General features: G+C 51.7%; 1 protein-coding gene and 1 long non-coding RNA gene across 3 annotated transcripts; both read left to right on the top strand.

Annotated features, from left to right (window-relative positions):
- The first annotated feature begins 6,972 nt into the window (after nucleotides 1-6,972).
- Nucleotides 6,973-18,998, top strand: IGFBP4 (insulin like growth factor binding protein 4). The gene is made up of 4 exons (XM_059379737.1): nucleotides 6,973-7,789; nucleotides 15,063-15,220; nucleotides 15,957-16,091; nucleotides 17,767-18,998. The coding sequence occupies exons 1-4, from the start codon at nucleotides 7,441-7,443 to the stop codon at nucleotides 17,899-17,901; spliced, it is 777 nt and encodes a 258-aa protein (XP_059235720.1). The 5' UTR covers nucleotides 6,973-7,440; the 3' UTR covers nucleotides 17,902-18,998.
- Nucleotides 7,796-15,052, top strand: LOC132003883 (uncharacterized). Of its 2 annotated transcripts, XR_009400353.1 has the most exons (4): nucleotides 7,796-8,122; nucleotides 8,453-8,519; nucleotides 9,809-9,943; nucleotides 14,501-15,052. It is a non-coding gene; the product is annotated as an uncharacterized LOC132003883 (long non-coding RNA). The 2 variants fall into 2 exon arrangements; XR_009400352.1 differs by having other exon boundaries at nucleotides 7,796-8,519.
- Nucleotides 18,999-22,114: the final 3,116 nt, after the last annotated feature.

Here is a 22,114-nt window from a genome sequence, read left to right as displayed (position 1 = left end):
TGGTCATGGCTAATGACCAACACCTTCTGGGTACTTCCTATATAGTAGGCACTATGGTAAGTGTTTTATACAGATTCATTCATTTAATCATTATAGCCACTCTATATAATAGTCAGTTAACGTGAAAGCTGAGGATTCTGAGGCACGGAGAGGTGTGCTAACTTAGCCTAAACCTACTGCCAAGAATCCAGTCCAGGCAGGCTACTTGAAAGCCAGCAGTCTTTAAAAAAATAAACAAAGAAGTTTTTTCTTAAAAAAATTAAAGGGCGCCTGGGTGGCTCAGTCGATTAAGTGTCTGCCTTCAGCTCAGGTCATAATTTCCCGGATCTTGGGATGGAGCCCCTCGTCTGGCTCAATGGGGAGTCCGCTTATCCCTCTCTCTCTGCTGCTCCCCTGCTTGTGCTCTCTCACTCTCTCTCTTTCAAATAAATAGATAAATAAATAAGTAAATAAGATCTTTAAAATAATGAAAGTTAAAAATGAAAGTACATACAGAAGAGTGTAGAAATAAGAAATGTTTAGCTCAATGAGTGTTCATATGGTAAATATACTATGTAACAAAATAATAAACATCACCTGTACCCCATGAGGCACTTTCTAGTAACTTCCATTCTCCCCAAAAGTAACCCCTATCGTAATTTCTGAACCATAGCTTAGTTTTCCTGTTCTTGAATTCTATGGAAAGACAATCCTACAGTAGCAATCTTTTGCTTGCTTTGTGATTCCTCTATGCTGTTGGTAGAGCAATAGTTTATTCAACTATAGATTCATCCATTCCACTGTTGATCCCAGTGTTTGGCTATTCTGAATAATGCTGCTATGACCACTGTATATGTGTTTTGGAATACAAACACGCACACACACATGCATACATTTCTAGTGGGTATATATCTCAGGGTAGAATTGTTGGTTGCTTTCAAGCAGTTGTACAACTTTGTTTTCTTACTGGCATTATATGAGAGTCCCTTATTTCATACTTGGCACTGTCAGCATTTAAAATTTTTACCAATCTGGTGGCTATAAAGTGGTATCTCAGTATGTTTTTTCATATCTATTTATTAAATGAGGTGAAAGCAAGCACTCTGTAAGCTTGTCCTGACAACCCTAGGAGTGCAGGTATCATTCCCATTTTGCAGATGAGGAATGGAGGCCACAGTTGCTCCTTTCCCCTTCCTCTTGCACGATCCACTCACCTTTCCTGGAGGCCCCTTCACCACTTTCCCCAGTAGGGTTGGGAGGCCTGGTTCCCACCAAGTTTGGGAGGCCCTCAGGTCAGGATGTTCTCCTGTGTGAGGAAAAGAGGAAGCCTGGGGTGAAGTGGGCAGGGATGGTAGGACAGAAAGGATGAGGCATAAAGATGGGTGTGAAGAGATTCTGGCTCTTGGCATGGATGAGGGGGCCAGAAGAGAGGTCTGGAAATAGAGAGAAGGCACGACAGTGGATATTTGTGAATTTTGAGTGCTGGTGTAGAAAGAGGGGTTGTGTAGCCGGGGAATATGAGCCCACGTGTGTATGGATGTTGGGGATTTTTCTGGATCCCAGGACCTCTTTCTGGGGTTTTTGCTAAGTCAGAGGAGTCTGTGGGGTCTCTCTAAGCTTAGAGCCCATTTAAGGGGTCACTCTGGGCTCAGCAGTTCCTTAGTAGAGTCTTTTGGGAGTTTTCTAAGAAGTAGGTAAGAGGTAGGTAACACTTTGTTCTCCATGGTTGGGGGAGTAAAAGGTAGGACCTAGTGGCCCTCCAGAGAATGTGGGAGAAGAACCTGGGGTCTATTCTGATTCTGGGCTTCTGATCTGTCAGGCCAAGAGGCACCCTGGCAAACAGGTATGCTGTTCTTTTATTCAGCAGCTGTCGAGGGGGCTTTCTAACATCTGTCACCCTCCTCCCAGAGTGCCCTCTGTATCGGTACTTTTGCAAGTGTTGTCTGTATAGATTCTCCCAGGTTGTACTTCCCTTTCCTCCCACTCACGCCTTCCTTGAGCCCATGGCTCACTGGAAATGCTCTGGCAGCAGAGGCAGCCTGGCTCAGGGCACTAAGTCTGTAGCAGGTAGTAAATATATTTATATATATATATAAAATATGTATTATATATAATATATTTATAATACGTGTTAATAAAATATTAATATAAATATATTAAATCTTGGTTCTATTAATTACTAGCTGTGTGCCCTTTGGTGAAACTCATCACCTTTCTGGGCGGTGACAGAACTCTCAAAGGACCCAACATCATTCCCTTGACTTGCCTCCTACACAGGCTTTGGCTGATGAGTTAATGAGAAAGTGATTCCACGGGTGCCAATTGTCTTGGCGCAAACTCTGGAGTGTTGGGAGCCATGCTGGCCTGGGGTCTAGGACCGTGTAAAGACTCCAGAGGTTCTAGATTCCTCAACTGCCCAAGCTGGAAGGGGGTTCCCAATTCAATGTATTCCCCTCCCCCATTTTACAGATGGAAAACTGAAGCTGAGGAAGGGGAAGTGGTCACAAAGCTGGCAAGTAGTGGAGCTGGTTGGATTGGAGATAAGACACTGAATCCTGCCCAGTCCAACTACAGATGGGCTCTCCTGTTCCTTCTGCATCCTCTGTCTGGGAGTTCATTTCTGGAGCCACATGTCCTGAGGAAAGGACCCAGGCTCTAGCTCCTGAACCAGATTTCCCTCTGCACTGTGGGGTCTCTATGGAGACTCTAGCTCTCTTGATCTGATCTCTCCAAGTATGGGGCCCTGGTGCACAAGGAGGCAGCTGTACTGATGGGCCATTGCTCAGCTCACACCTGGAGTGACTGTGAAGGATGTTCTCCCTGGGGTCTGGACATCAGCAGACATGGAGGGGAGTTGAGCCCCCTACTCAGTTTGGGCACTGTGGGAAGTCCAGGGCAACCAGGGAAGGGCTGGGAAGCCAAAGGTATGGGGAGGCCTGGGGCCTATTTCTCTGCTACCGCCTCCTCCACTCTGACCCCCTACACCCATCTTGCACTCTCTACAATAGTCTTTTGCCCTTGGCATTTGTTTAGGATACTTCTGACAGCTCTTTCAGAAGGCTGTGAAACATAAAGGTTTATCATATAAACTCTGGAGCAGGACTGGTGGGGTTCAGAACCCTGTTCTTTGACTTACTTGCTGTGTGACTTAAGTAAGTTACATATCTTTCTGTGCCTTAGTTTCCCTGTCTTAAAAAGGGGATAATGATAGCCCCTACTTCATGAGATTGTTGTGAAGTGCACTTGGAACCGACTAGCACACGACTCATGCTCATCAAGTGTTAACCTTCATTATTATGCATATTTTGCCTACTCCATCAGACAAGACACTCTATAGGACAAGCCCATGAGATTGGGGGTAGCTTGAAGGCAGGACTGTCAATTCTCTAAGAAGCCCATCCTGAACGCAGTAGAGTTTTGAAACTGAACAAACAAGGAGCCTAATTAGACTCTAAGCAACAAGCCAAGGAGATTGTGGGCTGGAAGAAGTGGGCGGGGAGTGGGGATCATTCTCACTTCTCCATCCGTAGCATCTTCCTGGCATCCTGAGTACGCAGGAGCTTAGGGACAGACAAGGATGCGAGAGGGAGGCAGGGGTTCTTTTTCTTTTTAAAAAGTTTACTTTCTTTTTCAGTAATCCAGTGTGAGGCTGGAACTCACAATCTCGAAATCAAGAATTGCATGATCTTCCAACTGAGCCACCCCGGTGCCCCAAACAGGTTCCTTTTCTGGTAGAGCCCTGGGCTGGAACAGATGACAGGGAAGAAAGGCGATGTTTCTGTCTCCGGGGGCTCCTGGAGGTGCTCTCAGTCCTCAAGGAAGCAGCAATCATTTGGAGAAAATCAATGAGCAGCCTCTGTACCCCATTTCTTGGGTTCCAGAACCCTTTCTTATCCATTGTCTCATTTTCTCTTGAAATCATCCTGTGGGGTAAGCCCAATTACCTCTCTTGCTCTTTTTTTCTTATTTTTATGATATGTTTTTAAGGTTAATTTTTTAAGTTATATCTTTGTTTCAGGAGCATGTAAAAAACACAGAAGAACTGAATTCAGATTTTTTTTTTTCTCTTTTTAAAATAGAGGATGAAATGACCCTTCCAGACATTAAGTGGGTATCCAAGGTCACATAGCTCTTAAGCAGCTGTGCTACAACTTGAACCCAGGTCTTCTCATTCCAAATCCTGTGCCCTTTATGTAGCCTATCCCCAGGCACCAGCAAGCCCAAGGAGGACACTAAATCTCTAGTCCTCTGAGAGCCTCCAGTCCGCCGGGGCTGGGGGTGGGGGGTGCAGGATGACAAAGATCCTTAGTTTCCAGCAGGGTGGCTGATAGGAAGGAGCAAACACTCAGTGCCCCTGTAGGCTGGACAATTTGCACAATCTAGTCTTTCTCTCTCTTCCCTCCTTACGCTTTTATCTTTCTTATCACAAAGCCCCATTTTCCAGGTAAGAACAGTGAGCTCAGAGTAAGTTGTTTCAGATTCCCTAGTGAGTCCAGTGGCAAAGCTGGGATTAGAATCCAGGTCAGCCTAATGCTAATACCAGTGCTTTTTACTCTAGCGTGGCAGATGGTTGGCTCATCAGTCACCTTTTCTGTGAAGCTTTTCCATGCCTTGGTTGTAGAACTGACCACTTATGCGTCTGGGTCCCCATGGTGCCCCACACGAATGTCTCCCAGGGCACCTGCACACTTCTTAGGTTCATTTTATTTATATGCCTGTCCCCCCTCACTAGGCAGTGAGCTTCTTGAAGGCAGAGAGTGATCTTGGTCATCTCTGTGTCCTCAGTATGTAGCACAAAGCCTGCGCAAATCACTGTCCAGTAAATATGTGTTGCACGAATGATGGGGAGGTGCTTGGATGGCCTACTTATGTCTATTTTTCTGCTTCCTTGAAATTATCCCAGACAGTGATGTGGGGTGGTGGGTGGGCACCAGCAGATGGATAGGGGTTGCTGGGGTAGAGGTCTGGGCACCTGTCTCACCTGGAAACCTTTCTAGATTTCTCACACCTGCACTCATGCTTCACCTCAGGTACTTTTCTGCTCTGAGTCCAGCCTCTCCTGCACGCTTTCCTCCGCGTCCCAGTGTCTTTAGCTCTCCCAAGTTTGCTGTCTATGAGGCAAGTCTGGCATTGGTATCAGAACTGTCCTTTCTTTCTTTTTTTTTTTTTTAAAGATTTTATTTATTTATTTGACAGAGATCACAAGTAGGCAGAGAAGCAGACAGAGAGAGAGGGGGAAGCAGACTCCCTGCTGAGCAGAGAGCCCGATGTGGGGCTCGATCCCAGGACCCTGGGATCATGACCTGAGCCGAAGGCAGAGGCTTTAACCCACTGAGCCACCCAGGCGCCCCAGAACTGTCCTTTCTGATCCCATTTTACTCTCATAAGAGCTTTAAGAGGCAGAATAGGTGGAGATGACCTACCTCTATTTTACAGTTAGGGACATTCAAACTCCAAGGAGTGGTGTCCAACTTCACACAATAAGTTAGTGGCAGAAATGGGTTCAAGATGATTGAGGGGGATAGGGCTGGGGGAAGTTTTCTGAATCAGGGACAGGCTGGGCTTCCCCCAGGGACATGAGGATCCTGGCTCTTTTTGCTGTGCTCCAAGACAGAAGAGACCCCAATATGTCTGCGAGATGGCAGGGAGAGGATTGTACAATCTTGTCCCCTGCCAGAGCTCTCCAGACCTTCTGCAGTCTTGATGATTGCCAGTAGGTGCCGTCAGTTTGCAACTTTTTGGTTCTGTCCAGGCAAGTTCAGCTTCTAGCTCCTCTCTTCCTACTATCACCTGGACAGTCTACACTTGGAGAAAGTAAGAGAGGGCCTAAAGGCTGTGAGACTGAAATGAAAGACTGCTGCCTTGGGAAAGGAAGTAGGAAGCAGGAAAACAGTCTCTGATCTGCACTTGGCTTGGCTGCCTTGCCGCTTTCTAGGCTAAGTCAAGCCAAGCCAAGCCAAGCCAAGCCAAGCCAAGCCAAGCCAAAAAAAAAAAAAAAAAAAAAAAAAAAAAGTCCATAGTGTGTCACTGATTGTGCCCTGACAGGCACTCTTACCCTGAAACCAGGTCCAGGACAGGAGAAGCCTTTGTGGGGGAGGACCGGTGAGTACCTGCGGGACCAGAGAGAGAACCTAGGAGATGGGTCTCTACTCAAATGTTACTCCAGGTCTCTCTGGATCGCAGCAGGACTGAGGGAAGGGTGAGGGAAACAGGCACCAATAGGATATCACAGAGGGCCTAGCCAGCCCCACGCACAATGCTGGCTGAATTAGAAGGCACCCCTTCCTCGAAATGCTTGACTGCCCTCTGCTGGAAAACTGTCTTAACAGCTACACAAACCTACAATGCCCACAAGAGAAATGTTGCCCCCTGGAGTTGTGCTATGCACAGTTTGCACACTGAGAGTGGCAATCTCCCCAGCCAGTCCTCCTCTGGGGAAGGAGTCGGGCAGTAGAAGCAAGCATCCTGGAGGAAGAAGAGGTTGGGCACCTCCTTCTCCAGGAGTTCGGTGGATTCAGTTCTCAGGAAGGTAGAGCATATCAGGACCCAGATGAGCCCCGCGGAGACAGGGCGCGCGCGGCCGGGGCGGGGAGTTGGAAGGGCAAGTGGGAAGAGAGCTTACTAACTTCTTAGGGCCATGAAGCCCTTCTGGGTCCCTCGTTGGGTGCTTGCTTCCCTTTCCCCGCTTCACCCGACTTGGTCTCCAGTGGTTGGGACTGGAAGCACTGGGGGTGGTGGTGGAAAGGACTCTGGCCCGGGAGACTGAATCGCGGAGCCGGGAGTCTGGGCTAGGAGGTCGCGTTCTTGGAGGGCGGGGGGTGGGGCTGCAGCCGCCTTGGAGGGGAAGGGGAGGAATCCTCCAAGGTCGGAGGAGGGGTCCAAAGAGCAGCCCCTTGGCGTCTCCTCTCCTTTCTCTCCCCTCCCAGACTCCGGTTCAGAGGCGCTCTCGGCGCCTGCCACGGCTTCCAAACTGCTCCGCTTCCTTCTGCGGCAGAAAAGGACTTTCAGATGTTGTAGCGGCGGCGGCGGCGGCGGCGGCGGCGGCGACTCAGGACAGCGCCCCCTCCCCCTAACGGCCGCCTCTCCCTCTCCCCCCGGCGCCCCCGCTCCCCCACCTCTGGGAAGGCTCTGGGGGTGTGGCCAGGGGCCGGTATAAAGTCCGGGGGAGCCGGTCCCAAGCAGCCGCTCAGCCCCCTGCCCCCCTGCCCCACCGCCCGCTGCCTGGGCCCGGCCGAGGATGCGGCGCAGCGCATCGGCGGCCAGGCTCGCTCCCCTCCCGTCCGCTTGCTAACTTCCCTGGCTCCGTCCCTGTCCGCCCGCGGGGCCGCCCCGTCTCCCCGCGCCCTCCGGGTCGGGTCCTCCAGGCGCGCCAGGCGCGGTCTCCCTGGGTCCCTGCTGCCAGTCTGCGCGCGCGTTCTCAGCTCCCGCGCCCCGCGCCCGCGCCCCCGTCCTAGCTCGGTCATGCTGCCCCTCTGCCTCGTGGCCGCGCTGCTGCTGGCCGCCGGGCCCGGGCCGAGCCTGGGCGACGAAGCCATTCACTGCCCGCCCTGCTCCGAGGAGAAGCTGGCGCGCTGCCGCCCCCCCGTGGGCTGCGAGGAGCTGGTGCGGGAGCCTGGCTGCGGCTGTTGCGCCACTTGCGCCCTGGGCAAGGGGATGCCCTGCGGGGTGTATACCCCTCGCTGTGGCTCGGGCCTGCGCTGCTACCCGCCCCGGGGGGTGGAGAAGCCCCTGCACACGCTGATGCACGGGCAGGGCGTGTGCATGGAGCTGGCGGAGATCGAGGCCATCCAGGAAAGCCTGCAGCCCTCTGGTAAGGTGCCCCTGTCCTTGCGTGCCCTACCTGGTGTTCTCCTCTCCCAGACACCCCTTCCCCTTTCAAGCTAGTCCGAAAAGCCCTTGAAAATCTTTCGTGAGTTAAGGAGACAGGTACCTGGCAGGGCTGGAATGGCATGGGACAGGCTCACCCAGGGAAACTGCTGTAGAGTCCCTAGCAGCCTGTTGCCACCAGCAAGGAAGACTGTCCCAGCCCTCCATCTCAAACCTCCCAAGGGTGCCTATTTGGGAAGAGAGGTCTCGGTGGTAGTCCTGGTTGCTGCTGCAGGAGTGGAACATAGCCTGACCTGGTCCAGCCAGCAGCCTGCAAGTGAGCGGCTTGGGGTCAGATAACTAGAGGATGGGGCTGGCAGGGGTGGCGGCTTTCTGTTCCTGATCCTGGAATGTCCCTCGTCCTGGCCACACTTGAAACCCAAGGGGTCTAAGAAGCCTTTTGACATTGAGGTGGGGTGGGGTGGAGTGGGACATGCAGATCAGAGGGGCTTTGGTGGTGGGGGGCATCAGAGTTGCCCCTCCCCAAAGCCCCTAGGCAGCTCACCTAGCTGTTTGAGAGGTATTGGGAAGACAGAGGTCTCTCTGCCAGGCCTGGGCACCTCATCCTGCTCTGGTATATGGGCACCCCGCTCCTCTCCCCTGGCAGGTGTCATCTGAGGTGGCGGAAGAGAAGCAAGTCTTGGCTCCCAGCCCAGAGCTGTAGAAACCTAACGGTGCGGGATAGGGAGTAGAGAAAGGAGAAAGAGGGGGAGAGAGAGGGAGGGGGGGGGGGGGGAGGGGGGGGGGGGGAGGGGGGGGGGGAGGCCCTTTGCTCTAAACTCATTCTTACACTTTCTCTTTTTCCATTTTTCAGTGAGCCTCTCAGTTTCTCCTTCTAATCGTTCTCAGTCGTTCGTATTCTTTTGTTATTTCCTGCGACATCTCGCTGTCTCTAGTTTCACTACCAACAGGCCTGAGTTCTCCTTGGTTCTCCTTTCCCCAGTGTCTTCTGCCTGTTATCAGTTTCTCTTTCTCTACGTTGTTCCCTTTCTGCTTTTGTTGTCCTGCTTCTCTCACTTTCTCCTCAGCCTCTTTCTGTTGCTCTTTCTCTTTGTGTCTCTGTCACTGTTGCTCGTTCTGTCTTTGTTCCTATCTTTCTGTTACTTTTGGATTCTCTCTGTCTGCTTTTCTGTATCTCTGCCTCTGTTTCTTGTTCCCTCTCTGACTGTTTTGCTCTCCCTGTGACTCTGTCTGTGTCTGTCTCTTTTCCTGGTGCTTGAAGCTTCCATTGTTGCAGTCCGGATGCTGGGACTCTGGCCCCGAGCTTCCTGCCTCGGGTCCCAGACCGTCCACTTCCTCAATCCTCTGCAGCTTGTTAGTGGAGGAAAGCAGGATGCAGGGAAAACAGGAAGGAGGTGGACCCCAGGGGTCTGGGCCTCAGGCCTCTCTGCCCTTCCTGTCCTTAGGCAGTGAGAGATGGGTCAGCAAAAAACATGCTAGGAGAAATGCCAGCCTGGCACCCGACACATCTGGGAAGTGGGGGGCGGGGGGGTGCGGGGGGCGGGGGGTGGTGGTCCTGAGGGAGTAAGGCACTGATCCTGGGGCATAGGTGCTGGAGAGGAGCGGAACTGGTACCAGACCAGACTGGGAGTGAGGGCTGAACCCTTGGTTCCCTGAGTATAATGGGATCTCTTTTCCTTCATATCTCCATCCTTCACTGGCCAGTGCGTATGTATCTGGCACCAGATTAGAATGGGGTGCTTCTCCTCTCTCACTGACTTGAACTCAGGACAAAAGAGCTCTCAGAGGGTCTTGAGTACCCCTTCCTCCCTGGCTGAGCAGGAGCACCTCATCCTGTAGTGGGGGAAAATCTAATCCCCTAGAGGCTTTGGGAGAAATGGTATGAAGTTCGTGATTGCCCTGTGGACATCATGTGAATTGGTCTTTATGTCCCCTTGGGATTACAGGGTCCAGGTCTCTAATGCCCACCCCCTCCCTCCTTGCCTGTCCTCCACCCATGCAGGGTATGCGAAGATCTGGAGAGGGAAAGGGCAAGCCTGGAGAACCCTGGGGAAAACTTGGTACCGACTCGGCAAGCTGTGTCCGTGCCTTCTCACCTCCTAGTCATCACAGAAGCTTCCCCTGCACCATGTGAAAGGTGCCCCCTAGAGTTGTGCAACAGCCCTGCAGGGTCTCTGGTGTGACAAGATGGCCAGAGCTCAGCCCTTATCCCCACTATTCTCTCTAACCTTTCACTGTCAATAGGCCAGTGTCCCTCCTAGGTCCCCAGACTTGGACCCTCTTGCCTTGGGAATAGTTTGGCAGAGAGTATCAGGCTCTTCTTTCTGCCTTTTCCTCTTAGAGCTAAGCTTCAGCAGGTGACTGGGGGCAGACAGTCACATGGCATGTCCCTTCCCTTGGTCTGCTATGTCCAGCTGCTTACTACGTGCCCCAGGAGCAGGTGTTCTCCTTCCATCTTAAGCCTTTGCCCCTAACCTCTCCAGAGCCCTCCTGTCCCAGCTTTCTGAGCCAGGAAATGTTGTGGGTTAACACTGCTCAGGCCCCCGGAGGTGGGGGTGGGAAGGAACATGTGCGTCAGAAGTCCAAAATTCTGCATCAGTGGACTGACCCTTGACCCATGGAATCTGGGGGAGTGGACAGTACGAAGATCGGTGCTTGGACTGGGGAGCTCCTAAACTGTGCTCTTGGGTCTCTCTGGGACAGGGTGAGGGCACAGACAGACTGGGTTAATTTTTAGTCAACGCAGCAAATATTGTCCCCCTTACTTCAGTACTGGGAATTCAGTCATGTCATGGGAACAGGGCCTTCCCAGAAGTTCTGTGCCTTGGGGGAGGTAGGGGGAGGAGCATGGCTGCTTAACATTTTTTCTTTAGTATTGGCAAAGCCAGAATTATTGGTGCCTCGGGTATCAGGAGTCTTTCCATTTAAAGACATAGGAGCTGCAGGGATAAGTCCTCCTTCTCCTCCGCCCAGGCTGCTGCATTTCCTCATCTGTAAAATAGAGATGACAACGGGACCTGCCTCACAGGCTTGGGGTGTCTGGCATGGAGTAAGAGCTTCATCAGTTAGAGCCATGATGAGGATGGTGAAGAAGAAGAAGAAGCTGAGAAGATTTTGGTCCAAACTTAAATCCTCCTCTGATGCTGGGATTTTTGAGGGACATTAGGGCAACTGAGCAAAGTAGGGGGACATTCAGAGTTGTTGAGGGGGGTGGGCAGGAACTTGGTCCTTTTTGATGCTGTAAACAAGGGAAGAACAGATCAGCTTTCCTTCAGTCTGAGGCAAGCAGTGTGGCATGATGGTGAAGGGGACGCCTTCTGAACTTGACCTTGAAGTAAGGGCTGGGTACTTGGGATGGATGATCTTGGTTTCTCTAGAGAGAGTCCAGGGGAAGAAAGAAAAAGCCTTTCTTGCAGGGTAGGAGGGGTGAGCTGAAACGCCTGTGTCTGGGTGGCTGGGCCCACCTACGTCACAGCCTCACCCTGGGTGTCTTGAAGGGGATGGGGGCTGGAGTTGAGGAGGAATCATGGGGTTGGAATCAGGCTTCCATTAAGAGGAAATCCTCTAGCTTTGACCATGAACTTTTCAGCCATTGGTGCCAAAGCTGTGAAGTCTTTTCTCTGTCTGGGCACCTAGTTGCTAGAGCAAAGACCAAGGTTTGCACTGTGGTTGCATGTTGTTGGCCTAGCCCCATGCAGGGGCTGGAAGAGATGACCTGGCCCACCTTGGAAGTCCCACCCTCTAAATAAGCCTTCTGGAAGTCCGAAAGTCAAATCTTTCAGGGGACTAGGTCTGACTCTGGGGGGGGGGGGGGTCCACAGGGATTGAGGGCTCCACCTGGGTGAGCACGACCAGAGGGATGGAATTCCTACTTGAGCGGGGAAGTAGCAAGAATTTAGCCAGCTTTGGAGAGTGGAAGGTTAACATTTTTCAGAGGCCCAAGGCTACGATGACCCTCACCCTCCCAAACCCAGTGTCTAGGGGTGGATCCTGGGGTGGATCCTCAGTCCGCCTGCTAAGCAAGGCTGAGCAAGGAAAAGTTACAGATTAAATGGAAAGTCAACAAGCGATGGGGCAGGCAGAGTGCCCTGCCCCCAGTCTCTGTGTCTCTGCCCAGGGCAGGGTCAAGGTGCCCAAGTGTATGTGGGTGTGCCTGTGTGGACCAGTGCCCGGACACGTGATTGTTTGTATATGTTTGTGGTTCTTGAATCCTGGCCTGTGTCTGAGTGGGAAGATACGGATATACTCTGTGTATCTGTGTGCCTGTGAGAGTAAGTGAGCTGCTACTCTTCCTCTCTGGTGTATTCTTCCCTGAACTTAGACTCGAGGTAGGGACAGACCGGGACCAGATCTGCAGAGTGGCAGAGCAGCTGGAAGTTGGCTTGCTTGCTGTTAATGAAGGACTGATCTCCTCTGTGGAGTGCCCTTTTGGTGGGGTGAAACAGTCTGGTCTTGGACAGGAAGGGTCCGAGTATGGCATGGATGCGTATCTGGACTCAAGTATGTGTATTTTGGAGGCTTGTAGGATTCTTCAGTTCTTCAAAAAATAAAAAAGGAAGTTGGCCTAGCAACAACAAAGAAGTGGGGAAACCAAGGAAGGGGAGGCCAGGCACACTGCCTGCTTAGCTTTCCCAGATAACCCCCTTAGTGTGACATGGGGCCCTACCCACACAAGAGCATAAGCTATGCTTCCAGCCTTGCCCTATGGCCCATAGAGCTCCAGGTTTCAGTGAGAGAGAGAAAGAGACAGCATCCACAATCAGAGAGAGAGGGAGAAAGAGAAAACCCCAAACAGACTATGTGCTGAGTGCAGAGTCCTACCCCTACTTGGGGTTTGATCTCACAACCCTGAGATCATGACATAAGCCTAAACCAAGAGCCAGATGCTCAGCTGCTTAACCAACTGAGCTACCCAGACGTCTCCAACAGTTGTTCTCCTTAATCATGCCTCCTAAGTTAAGGGAAAAAATATTCCATATATTCATTAATAACCCCCAAGAGTTAGTCATTTGTGAACTTCAACTCATGGAAACTCAATGTTGGAAAGCCTAGTTGCGGTTATATTTCTACTCCAGATCTCTAGGTTCTTGAGGCCTTTACCACTCTGATGGGCCACACTTTCAGGATGGGAGACTCTCTACCTCCGTTTGTTAAGAAAACTCTTGCTTACTTCTTGAACCTGAGAACATTCTGCCCACTTACCAAGAGAAACAAGTGTTATTGTGCAAAGTAGTGCTTCCCTTTATGGCCATGAAAAGAAAGCAAGCTTAAAGGAAAGACCAAAACCTTTTCCAGGTTCCAAGGGTGCCGCTTGAATTAGCATCATGGGCTGTGGCACATGAGTCCTTGTGATTCCTTCCAGTCATTTCCGGGTAAAATGGTGGTGCTTTTGTCCATGGCTCAGTTCAGCTCAGCCTCTGTTGTTTCAAAATTTGGCTCTAATTCTTTTATTTCTTCCATTTCCTCTTCTTCTCCATTATCTACCTCCAGCCTACACCCCTGCAACACTGTGAGCCCTCCAAAAGTCTTATGCTTTTGTGCAAGGTGGATGCAGGGGCAGGGATCGCTGGCTATTCTGGGCCTTTTGGCCAGAAAGTTTCCTTGGGAGGGTCTTTAGGGTAGAGCCTGGATCCCAGATCATTTCTCTGGTTCTGACCAAGGGTTTGGGGTCCGTCTTCTTACGGCTCCCTTGACAATCCTGGTCTTCCGAAATTTACCCACATCTTTTACTGCCCACATCGCTGGGAGGTCTTGCTATAGTGGATACTCCTCGGTTGACCCTTAAGAACTTGATGTCATCTCTGAGACGAGTCCCCTCTGGACTGTCTTTCTTGGGATGTTAAATATGCAGAAGGACAGAGTATATCTATCTGCTTCATTTATTTCCTTACCTTTGATTCTTTCTAAACCCGCCCTCCACCCATGACAAAACCTTCCCATCCTTGGTGACTCAATTTTATCAATAACCTTTGGGTATGGAATCTTGACAAAGACTTTCTTCTTGCCCGGTTTCCCTTTATCTACTTGCTTCCCCCCCACACCGCCAGAACTAGGAGAATAAAAAGAGAACTAACCCCCCAACTAACTTTGGCTAGACGGAAAAATACCATTTGACCCAGAGGCAGCTCTGGGACTGCTGCCATGCGTGGAGGAACCTGCTAACTCCTCAGGAAAAAAATCCTGACGCAAACCAGATGTAACCTTCTGTCTGGCTGCCAACATCTGGAATGCTGGCAGGGGCTTTGCATTCAGGCCAGCAGCAAGCTGCCAAGCCCAAGCATTTTAGAGGTGACTCTGATCTGCAGAGAGGTCTTGCAACCTCTTTCTCCAGCTCAGCCCTGAATCCCCGTTTTGGCTGTCTGGAGGTTGGAATAGTGGTTAGGATTCTGGGACTTTGGGATCAGGTTATTCTTGAGTTCAGATAGAGTCTTCAGGAGATCCCAGGGAGAGTGTGCAGGTCGAGCCTCACCACCCCCATCTCCACATCCCCAGTGCCCTGACTCTGGGCAATAGACATGGACTTCGGATGGAGTCCAAAGTCTAAGGATGGAAGAAATTGGGGTGGGGGAACTGAAGGGAGGTGTGAGGGTGTTTTTGGTCCTGCAGCCACACAGTGGGTCACACACGCACGGACTCACACTTTCAGATGTAGACATACACACCCACTCCTGCTTCTTCTCTCCTGTTCAGCCAGTGGGGAGAGCCTTTGGGGCCAGATTTCTCATCACTCATGGAAATTCTGATTTTGGCCATGTGGAAGAGGGGCAGCAGAGCCAACAGATCTGAGGATCCCCTGGTTGGCTCAGCCAGATGCTGAAAAGAAACGGACAGGAGACAGGAAAAGAGAGCAGACGGAGTGGGGGATGGTAGGAGGAGCTGAATGGAGGAGGGTGTGAGATCTGGTGGGGAGGCTCCTGCCTGCCTTAGACCTCCCTGCAGGGCTCAGGGGACACTCCTGTTGTCTGCGCAGCTGCAGCTGGTGACTCATCTGAGGGCTGGACTGGGTGGGGTGAGGGACAAGTGAAGGACTTTAAGAAGAATATTCTCCTGAGGAAATCCCGGGAGAATGGGGAGGAGACGAGGGTGTTGCTTTCATCCCCCCCCCGCCGCCCCCCCGCCGCAACTCCAAGGTCCCCTATTCTTTCCCAGAACCAGGCTGGAGAATCCCCAAGAGAAAAGCAAGGTGGGAGGCTGGGTGGGTGTGCTGCCCTGTCCTTTCCCAGTGCTGACCTCTCCCTATCTCGGCCTGACTGCAGACAAGGATGAGGGTGACCACCCCAACAACAGCTTCAGTCCCTGCAGCGCCCACGACCGCAGGTGCCTGCAGAAGCACTTCGCCAAAATTCGAGACCGCAGCAACAGCGGGGGCAAGATGAAGGTCATCGGGGTGCCCCGGGAGGAAGCTCGGCCTGTGGTGAGGACCTCTGACCTACAAATGCACATGTGCACACCCTTCCCCACTAGATCTGGATTATGTTCATTCAGCAAATGTTCACTGGATGCCAAACTGTGTGCAAGAGGCACCTAGAATGCATCATCAGGACCCAAACAATCCTCATTCCTTTCCGTGAACTTCCTTTCCTGTTCATCAGTTCTACATGTTGCTGCAGTGGAAGTAATTGTTAAGTACTGAAATACTTCCGTACTGGTGTGTAAAAATAGTGGTTGCTCCAAGCTTCCTGGTGTTTCTTCTCTTGGATTCTCCATGCAGACTTTTTCAGTAACTAAGGGGTTAACGCTGGCCACAGCAGGGGGCCTGGAGACCCTGCCCCACAGTCTGGCTAATGTCCTTTCTGATGAATGGTTCTGATGGATCCATGCCCAGCTCTTACCAAGTTGTTGATTGTATGATGTCCGCTATCCCTCCTGCTTAGAAATCATTCCCTTCCCAACCATCTCCATTGGTTTCCACAGCCACTTTCCCCTACAAGGTCCCTTCCATTCACACCCTTCCTTTTTAGAAGCTCTTTGGCTCAGGATCCTCTCGTTAGTGTCCTGCTCTGTCCACCAGGGTCCCCTGAACCCTGGGTCCTGCCTGGCCTCTGGGCCTTGAGCCTCCTTTCTGGGCCTTTAGTTCTGATCTGACCCCCAGCCTTGGTCTTCCTGCCTCTCTCCCTTCTACTAAGCGCTTTCATTCTCCCTTCCTCTAGCCCCAGGGCTCCTGCCAGAGTGAGCTGCACCGGGCCCTGGAGCGGCTGGCCGCCTCACAGAGCCGCACCCACGAGGACCTCTACATCATCCCCATTCCCAACTGCGATCGCAATGGCAACTTCCACCCGAAGCAGGTGGGTCTTCATCCCCGCTGGCTCCATCCTGACTTCAGCTCTTGGGGCATGCCTGGTCTCTCCACGAGATGGTCCAGGATGGAGATCTCAGCAAAGGGAACTTTCCCACCTACACCTAACCCCTTGGACCCTCCCCCAGCCTTACAGTTTCAGCTTATTTTGCCTACCGCACTCATTTTGGAGATGAGGAAACTGAGGCCCAAAGTCACAGCGTGAGTTAACGGCAGACCAGCTGTCCTGCCTCCCCATCCAGGGTTATTTCCATCACCTCTGGATCTACCACTTAGCACTCCTGCCAACCTCTACCTCCCCGCACTCTCTCACTCCCTGTACTGTACTCCGTCCTATGAGTAGTTCTCCTTTGCCACAGAATGTCTCAGGTTACATTTGGGGATGGAGGGGCTCAGTTGTGAAGATTTAAGGAGGAAATTCAGCCTGCCCTTTCCCCCAAACCACCTGGGGTACAGCCAGGATGGAGGTAAAGCCAGATCTGACAGCTGGGAAAGGGAGCTTTGGATGGAAGCAGAGGCAGGAGTGGGACAGGAGAGAAAATATGAATGCAGGAACCTCCATACTCCCTCATTCCCTTGGAACATGGGTTCCTCTCATAACCCCGCAGGAGGCTGGGATATTTGGCAAGGTTGGCTTGCCTCAGCCCCAACTCTGACCTGTAAGAGGTGGGCTTACTTGGCAGGGTGGCACATCTGGGCAGAGCCTTATACTGGGTGTGACCTGGGGAGTCCTGGCCTGGGTCTTTCTCCAGCTCTTTGTGGGCATAGATACATACATTCTCCCACTCTGTGCTCTATAGATAGATCCACAAAGTGGGCTAGACACCTAGATAGGAAAAGCAGGGCTGCTCCCAGGTCTGCAAATCCCAGGATGGCATGAGGAGGTTATGAGGGCAGAACCAAAAAGGGCCTCTCAAACCAGTGCCAAACCTACCTGCAAGCTTTATCCCAACACGAATTTTATCTTTGTCCCATTAAAAAAAAAAAAAAAATTTCTATTTATTTATTTATTTATTTGAGAGAGAGTGCAAGCAAGTGCAGGGCGAGGGGGAGAGAGACAGGGAAAGAGAGAGAGAATCTCAGGAACCCCACGCAGGGCACCATCTCCAAACCCTGAGATCATGACCTGAGCCAAAACCAAGAGTAGATGCGCAGCTGACTGAGCCACCCAGGCAACCCCATCCTTGACCAATTTCTAAAAATGTTTTTCCCTCATTAAAAAGAGCTAATAGACTTTATTTTCTAGAGCAGTTTTAGGTTTCAGAAAAATCGAGCAGAAAGTACAGGATTCCTATCTACTCCTCACCCCCAGTTTCTCCTGTTAACGTCTTGGTTTAGTGTGGTACATATGCTACCACAAATTAAGGAACTAAAATTGGTCCATAAGTTACCTTAGGGTTCACTTTTCTTGTTGTATAGTTCTATGTGTTTTCTTCCCCCAGTTTTTTTCCCACTGAACATTCTGACACTTGAGCCCTTTATCCCTAGACCAATGCTGGCCCCTGAGACAACCTTCATTTCTTGGCCAAGCTCTGTCTACTCCATGAACTCATGAAAGAGCCTCTGCCCTCAGAGGCCATCTGGGATCAGCTGTCTGACTTGAGCTGGGGTGGGACGGGGGCAGACTGCCTGGGAACTGACCTCTCACACCCTTGTCTTGGCAGTGTCACCCGGCCTTAGATGGGCAGCGCGGCAAGTGCTGGTGTGTGGACCGGAAGACGGGAGTGAAGCTTCCGGGGGGCCTGGAGCCAAAAGGGGAGCTGGACTGCCACCAGTTGGCTGACAGCTTTCGCGAGTGAGCCCTGCCAGGAGGCAGGGGGCTCAGTGCCCCCTGCGGCCCCCAGCCCCTAGAGGCTATAGACCTGACCTGGAGCCTGGGTCTGAGTCTTAGCTCTGTCTCTGGCCCAGAAGTTTCCCTTTTTCTGTGTGTGTATGTGTGTGTGCATGGGTGTGCCCTTGGGGTGAGCAAAAGCCTAGTGGTATCTTTGGGCTTAGATAGTCAGAGAGGTCTAAGAGTGGCAACGGGGAGCCCTGGTGTGTCTCCAAATTGATCCTGGATTCATTCATTCAATCATTCATTCATTCAGCCAGCCATCTAAAAACACTTATTGACAACATATACATGCCAGCTCTAGTTTTTTAGTCCTGGGGGCTCTTATATTGACTTTGTTTGATTTGGGCATGTGAGGCCACTTCTTATAAGCTGAGCACAAGCTTGTGGGGGAAGAGAAGTCCCATTTCCAGAATCAGAGAAGCAAAGTAGACATGTACCTTGACTTTTGTACCTTGTACTATTATTGTCCTTCCCCTCAATTTAGTCAGAGGGTAGAGGCCGTAGGGAAAGTGTGGGGTGGCAGATGATTCGATGGTCAGGAGTCCAGACCCACTTCCAAAGCTCAAACCTGCCAGGCTCCCCTTCTTCTCTTCCCCAGGCCCCTCCACCGGGAAGGACCTATAAGACAAGCCCACCTTTGGGTCTGGTGTGTCACATGGTTTGTTGCCTGGCTGCCCAGACCCTGCTGTGGGGGAGGGAAGAAGGTCAGAAGCAGTCATGCGGGATAGAGCGCTGGGGAGGTGGGGCCCATTTCTGAATATTCAGAGTGCGAAGAAAGGATACGCAATGGGACTGCATGTGCCAGATGGAACAGAGGACACACATGCTGGGGGGTAAAGGACTTGTCTAGGGTCTTGCTTCCTCCCCTGTTTGTGGTCACAGTCACAAAGTCACCAGGATGACTCCATCCTTCCAGTGCCTCACTGCCTGTGGCTTTGCCTCCCTCCCTGTACCTCCCTATCCTCCAGGCATTTCTGACTTGACTGGATGGAAGGAGACTTAGGGACCTACCAGTTGGCCATGATGTCTTGTCTTTTTTTTTTTTTTTTTTTTTTAACAAAACAGAACAAAACAAACAAACAAAAAAATCTAGACAATTGTGTTTGGTTGATTTATTTATAATTAGAGACAGAGATGCACCAGGGGTGGGAAGGGGGGTCATCATGTGGTCCCTAGACCTATCCTACATGGTAAGAGGATTGCAGAGTCAACCAGTTCACCCTCCTCTTTCCTGCAGGCTCCTCCTAGGGAGCTTCCCTGTCCCCAAAGTCATACTGTCTGTGTTCAGACTCCTGGTGAGCAAATAATGGCTTCTGAAGGAAGGCAAGCAAGGACAGCCCTGCTGGGCCAGAGCTATTTCTGGGATCATATGGTGTGTGAAGCTGGGGTATTTCCTAGGGCATCAGGCATATTGGATTTGCATCTGATTTGATGTATTAATTTAGTGGGGGAGGCACTTCCCTGAAGTTGAGGGAAGGGGGTAAGCTCCAATATATTCCATAGCTCCCGCTGCCTAGATTCCTTAATGGGGTGGTTGTGTCGTTATTTGATTCTGAGAGATTGGGAGTAGGGGCATCTTTGATTTTGCTGTCCTGAGTTCGGCAGGCTGTGGGCTCTTGGGGCCAGACCCAGAATTTGTGCCCATGTGATATGACTGGATTTCTGGTCACCCCTCTCCACCATTTCTGTGCTGTGTGTGTGTGTGTGTGTGTGTACGCTGATCTGGGTACCCCTTCTCAGGTGGTCATAGGCAGCCTGAATACCCTGTGCACCAAGTCTGCTGTGCTCTGCAGGGGTGGGGGGAAGGGGTTCCCTCCTGTTGGGTTGTCTTCTGGATTCCTAGCCCCTTTCCAGTTCCAGAGGCACTCTCAGACTTTAAATTCTCTGGCTGCTGATGAATTGGCCCCTGTGCTATCTGTATCGTAAATCTGGGCCTGCAATCCTCATCTCTCTAGCTCTGCCTCAGTGACAGCATCCCGCAGCCATCTGGTCTCCCTGAGGCACCGCAAGCCACTGCCAGCAGTAGGAGATTAAAGAACAAAGTGACCTGGGCCCCCTGACCCCCGTTCATGGAGCCCCCTACTTCCTGGGCTGAGGCCAAGGCCTGTTGGGGTGGGAGGTAGGTGTAGGCTGACAATTAAGTTTTAGGTCCTTAAAGCAAATAAATGTAGAGAGAGTATCTCTTTCCCTAAAGCATCTCTTTAAATTTCCCTTCTTTATCCAGCCCCCCTTCTCAATGCTCTACCCCTGGTACCATTGGTAGTGAGTACTAAGAGGTCCTTTTCCCTTCGGGGGCCTCCGAAAAGAGCTGGATCTGCTTGGGAAGTAGCTGCCTATGTGGCCTGGGATGAACCTTTGTTATATCTGCATGTTTGTGGTACCTGTGTGTGTGGGTTTGAGTGTGGGTGCACGCACCTGTGTAAATACAGCAAAGTGCTACATCTGAATACACGAAGCGAATATACAAGGTGAGATGTGAACGCATGTGTCCTGGGTGTGGGTGTGTGTAGGGGAGATGCTAATCTGAGGGGCGTGTTTATGTGGGCTGTGTGAATCTGCGAATGCATGCGACGTGAGGCGGGAGGGAATGGAGAAATTCGCAGAGTATGTCTGTAGTTCCCTGCCGATTATGAACGCATGGCCTTCACTCATTAGGTGTCCCCACTGCAGGATATGTGGGGAGCTTAAGCAAGCGTCAAAGAATAGAGGATACACACTTTGGGAGAGGGAATTACACATCCCACGGAAACACTGCCTGGTGCTTGCCTCCACCATCTGGGAGTCAGGTCCTAGGTGTCCAAAAAGAAGGAAATCAAGGCAGCTCTGTGTCAGCGTGGGCACGCTCTACCACTCCCAGGCTAGAGGAAGTACACTGTCCTGGACAGTGCCACAGTGGGGAGAACCAGGCTTCAGAGAATTGCTGGTCTAGTTTGCACCTAGCCCCACCCCCTCCCTGCCCAGCCATGGCCTCCAAATACCCTTGGATGGTCGCTCTAGTAGCCACAGGGCATCAGTATGTCTGGCAGACATGGAAGGGAGGAGGGAGCAAGGACTAAACTCTTGTGTCCTGTTGGGACTTACCTAGAGAAACTTAAAACTGAAGTCCTTGAGGGCTCTGCTCTGCTTCCCCAAGAAATGTTATTCCCCTCCACTGTGGCTTGGAGCAGGCGGGTGGGAGGCTCCCCACCAGGATCCCTTAGCCCATTGGTGCTGATCTACTTCAGGCATTTGGTTTCCATTTCCCAGCTCATTAGTTGAGATCAAGCCCTGCTGTCACTGAGGACTGGGGGCTGGGTGTTCCACTGGCAAGCCAGCAGGGTGGGGATAGGGAGAAAAAAGGGGAGACTTGGACTGACTCCAGCTCCAGAGTTGGATTCAGGCGGGGGCATCTCTGGAGAGTTGGCCAAGCTTCCTGGCCCCTCCTCCTACGAAGGTTCCTAGGTTCCAGCTACTGCAATCCCTTTAGCTCCTTCCAGGAAAAGGCTGCTTGTCCCAACCCCTCGGCCCTCTGGGCCACATTCAGCTCTACCAAGCTGCTCCAGGAATGTTATGAGGTATGCAGGACTTGGGGTGCCTGTTTGGCCCCCCCTCGTTGGAGGGGATATGACTGTGTGGTAAATGACCCTGAAACATTCCCAGCCAGAGAACCTCCCCCTGCATTCCAGACCCCTATGGCACTGTCACCTCTGACCTAGAAAGAGAAAGTCAAGATGATGTGGGAGGCAGGCAGGCAGGCAGCTGCGACATTGGGTCAGTTTTTGGGTCCCGGGGGTCCTCTCAGGGAAGAGGGGAGGAAAGGGTGGGTTTGTGAGTCAGGGGAGAGGATCAATGGGGAGGAAGCATATTCATGGGGGAGGAGAGAGTTAATGAGAACAATAAGTGGAGGAGAGACAATGGGGCAGACCTTTGGGTATACCCACGGGGGCGGGGGTGTAGACACCACTTCAGCCAGCCAAGGGTCTAATTAGATCTTCACTGTCAGAGTGATCTGTCCCCTCTATGTCTGAGGCCCCAGGGCCTGGAGAGAGTTAGGGTCAGGGAGTAGAAGTGGGGGTGCTGAGGATAATTAGAAACATGCTCTACTGAGTGAGCAGGCGCCACCAGGACCATTTCTCCCCTTCACGGTCCCCCTCTCTTCCCCAGGTCCCCAGCCCCCTTCTCCGAGACCTGGACAATTC

Source organism: Mustela nigripes, chromosome 16, assembly GCF_022355385.1.
Source record: "Mustela nigripes isolate SB6536 chromosome 16, MUSNIG.SB6536, whole genome shotgun sequence".
In the NCBI taxonomy this organism is placed as follows: Eukaryota; Metazoa; Chordata; class Mammalia; order Carnivora; family Mustelidae; genus Mustela; species Mustela nigripes.
The sequence above is the reverse complement of the archived record's forward strand: the minus strand, read 5'-3'. Positions and strand labels throughout refer to the sequence as shown.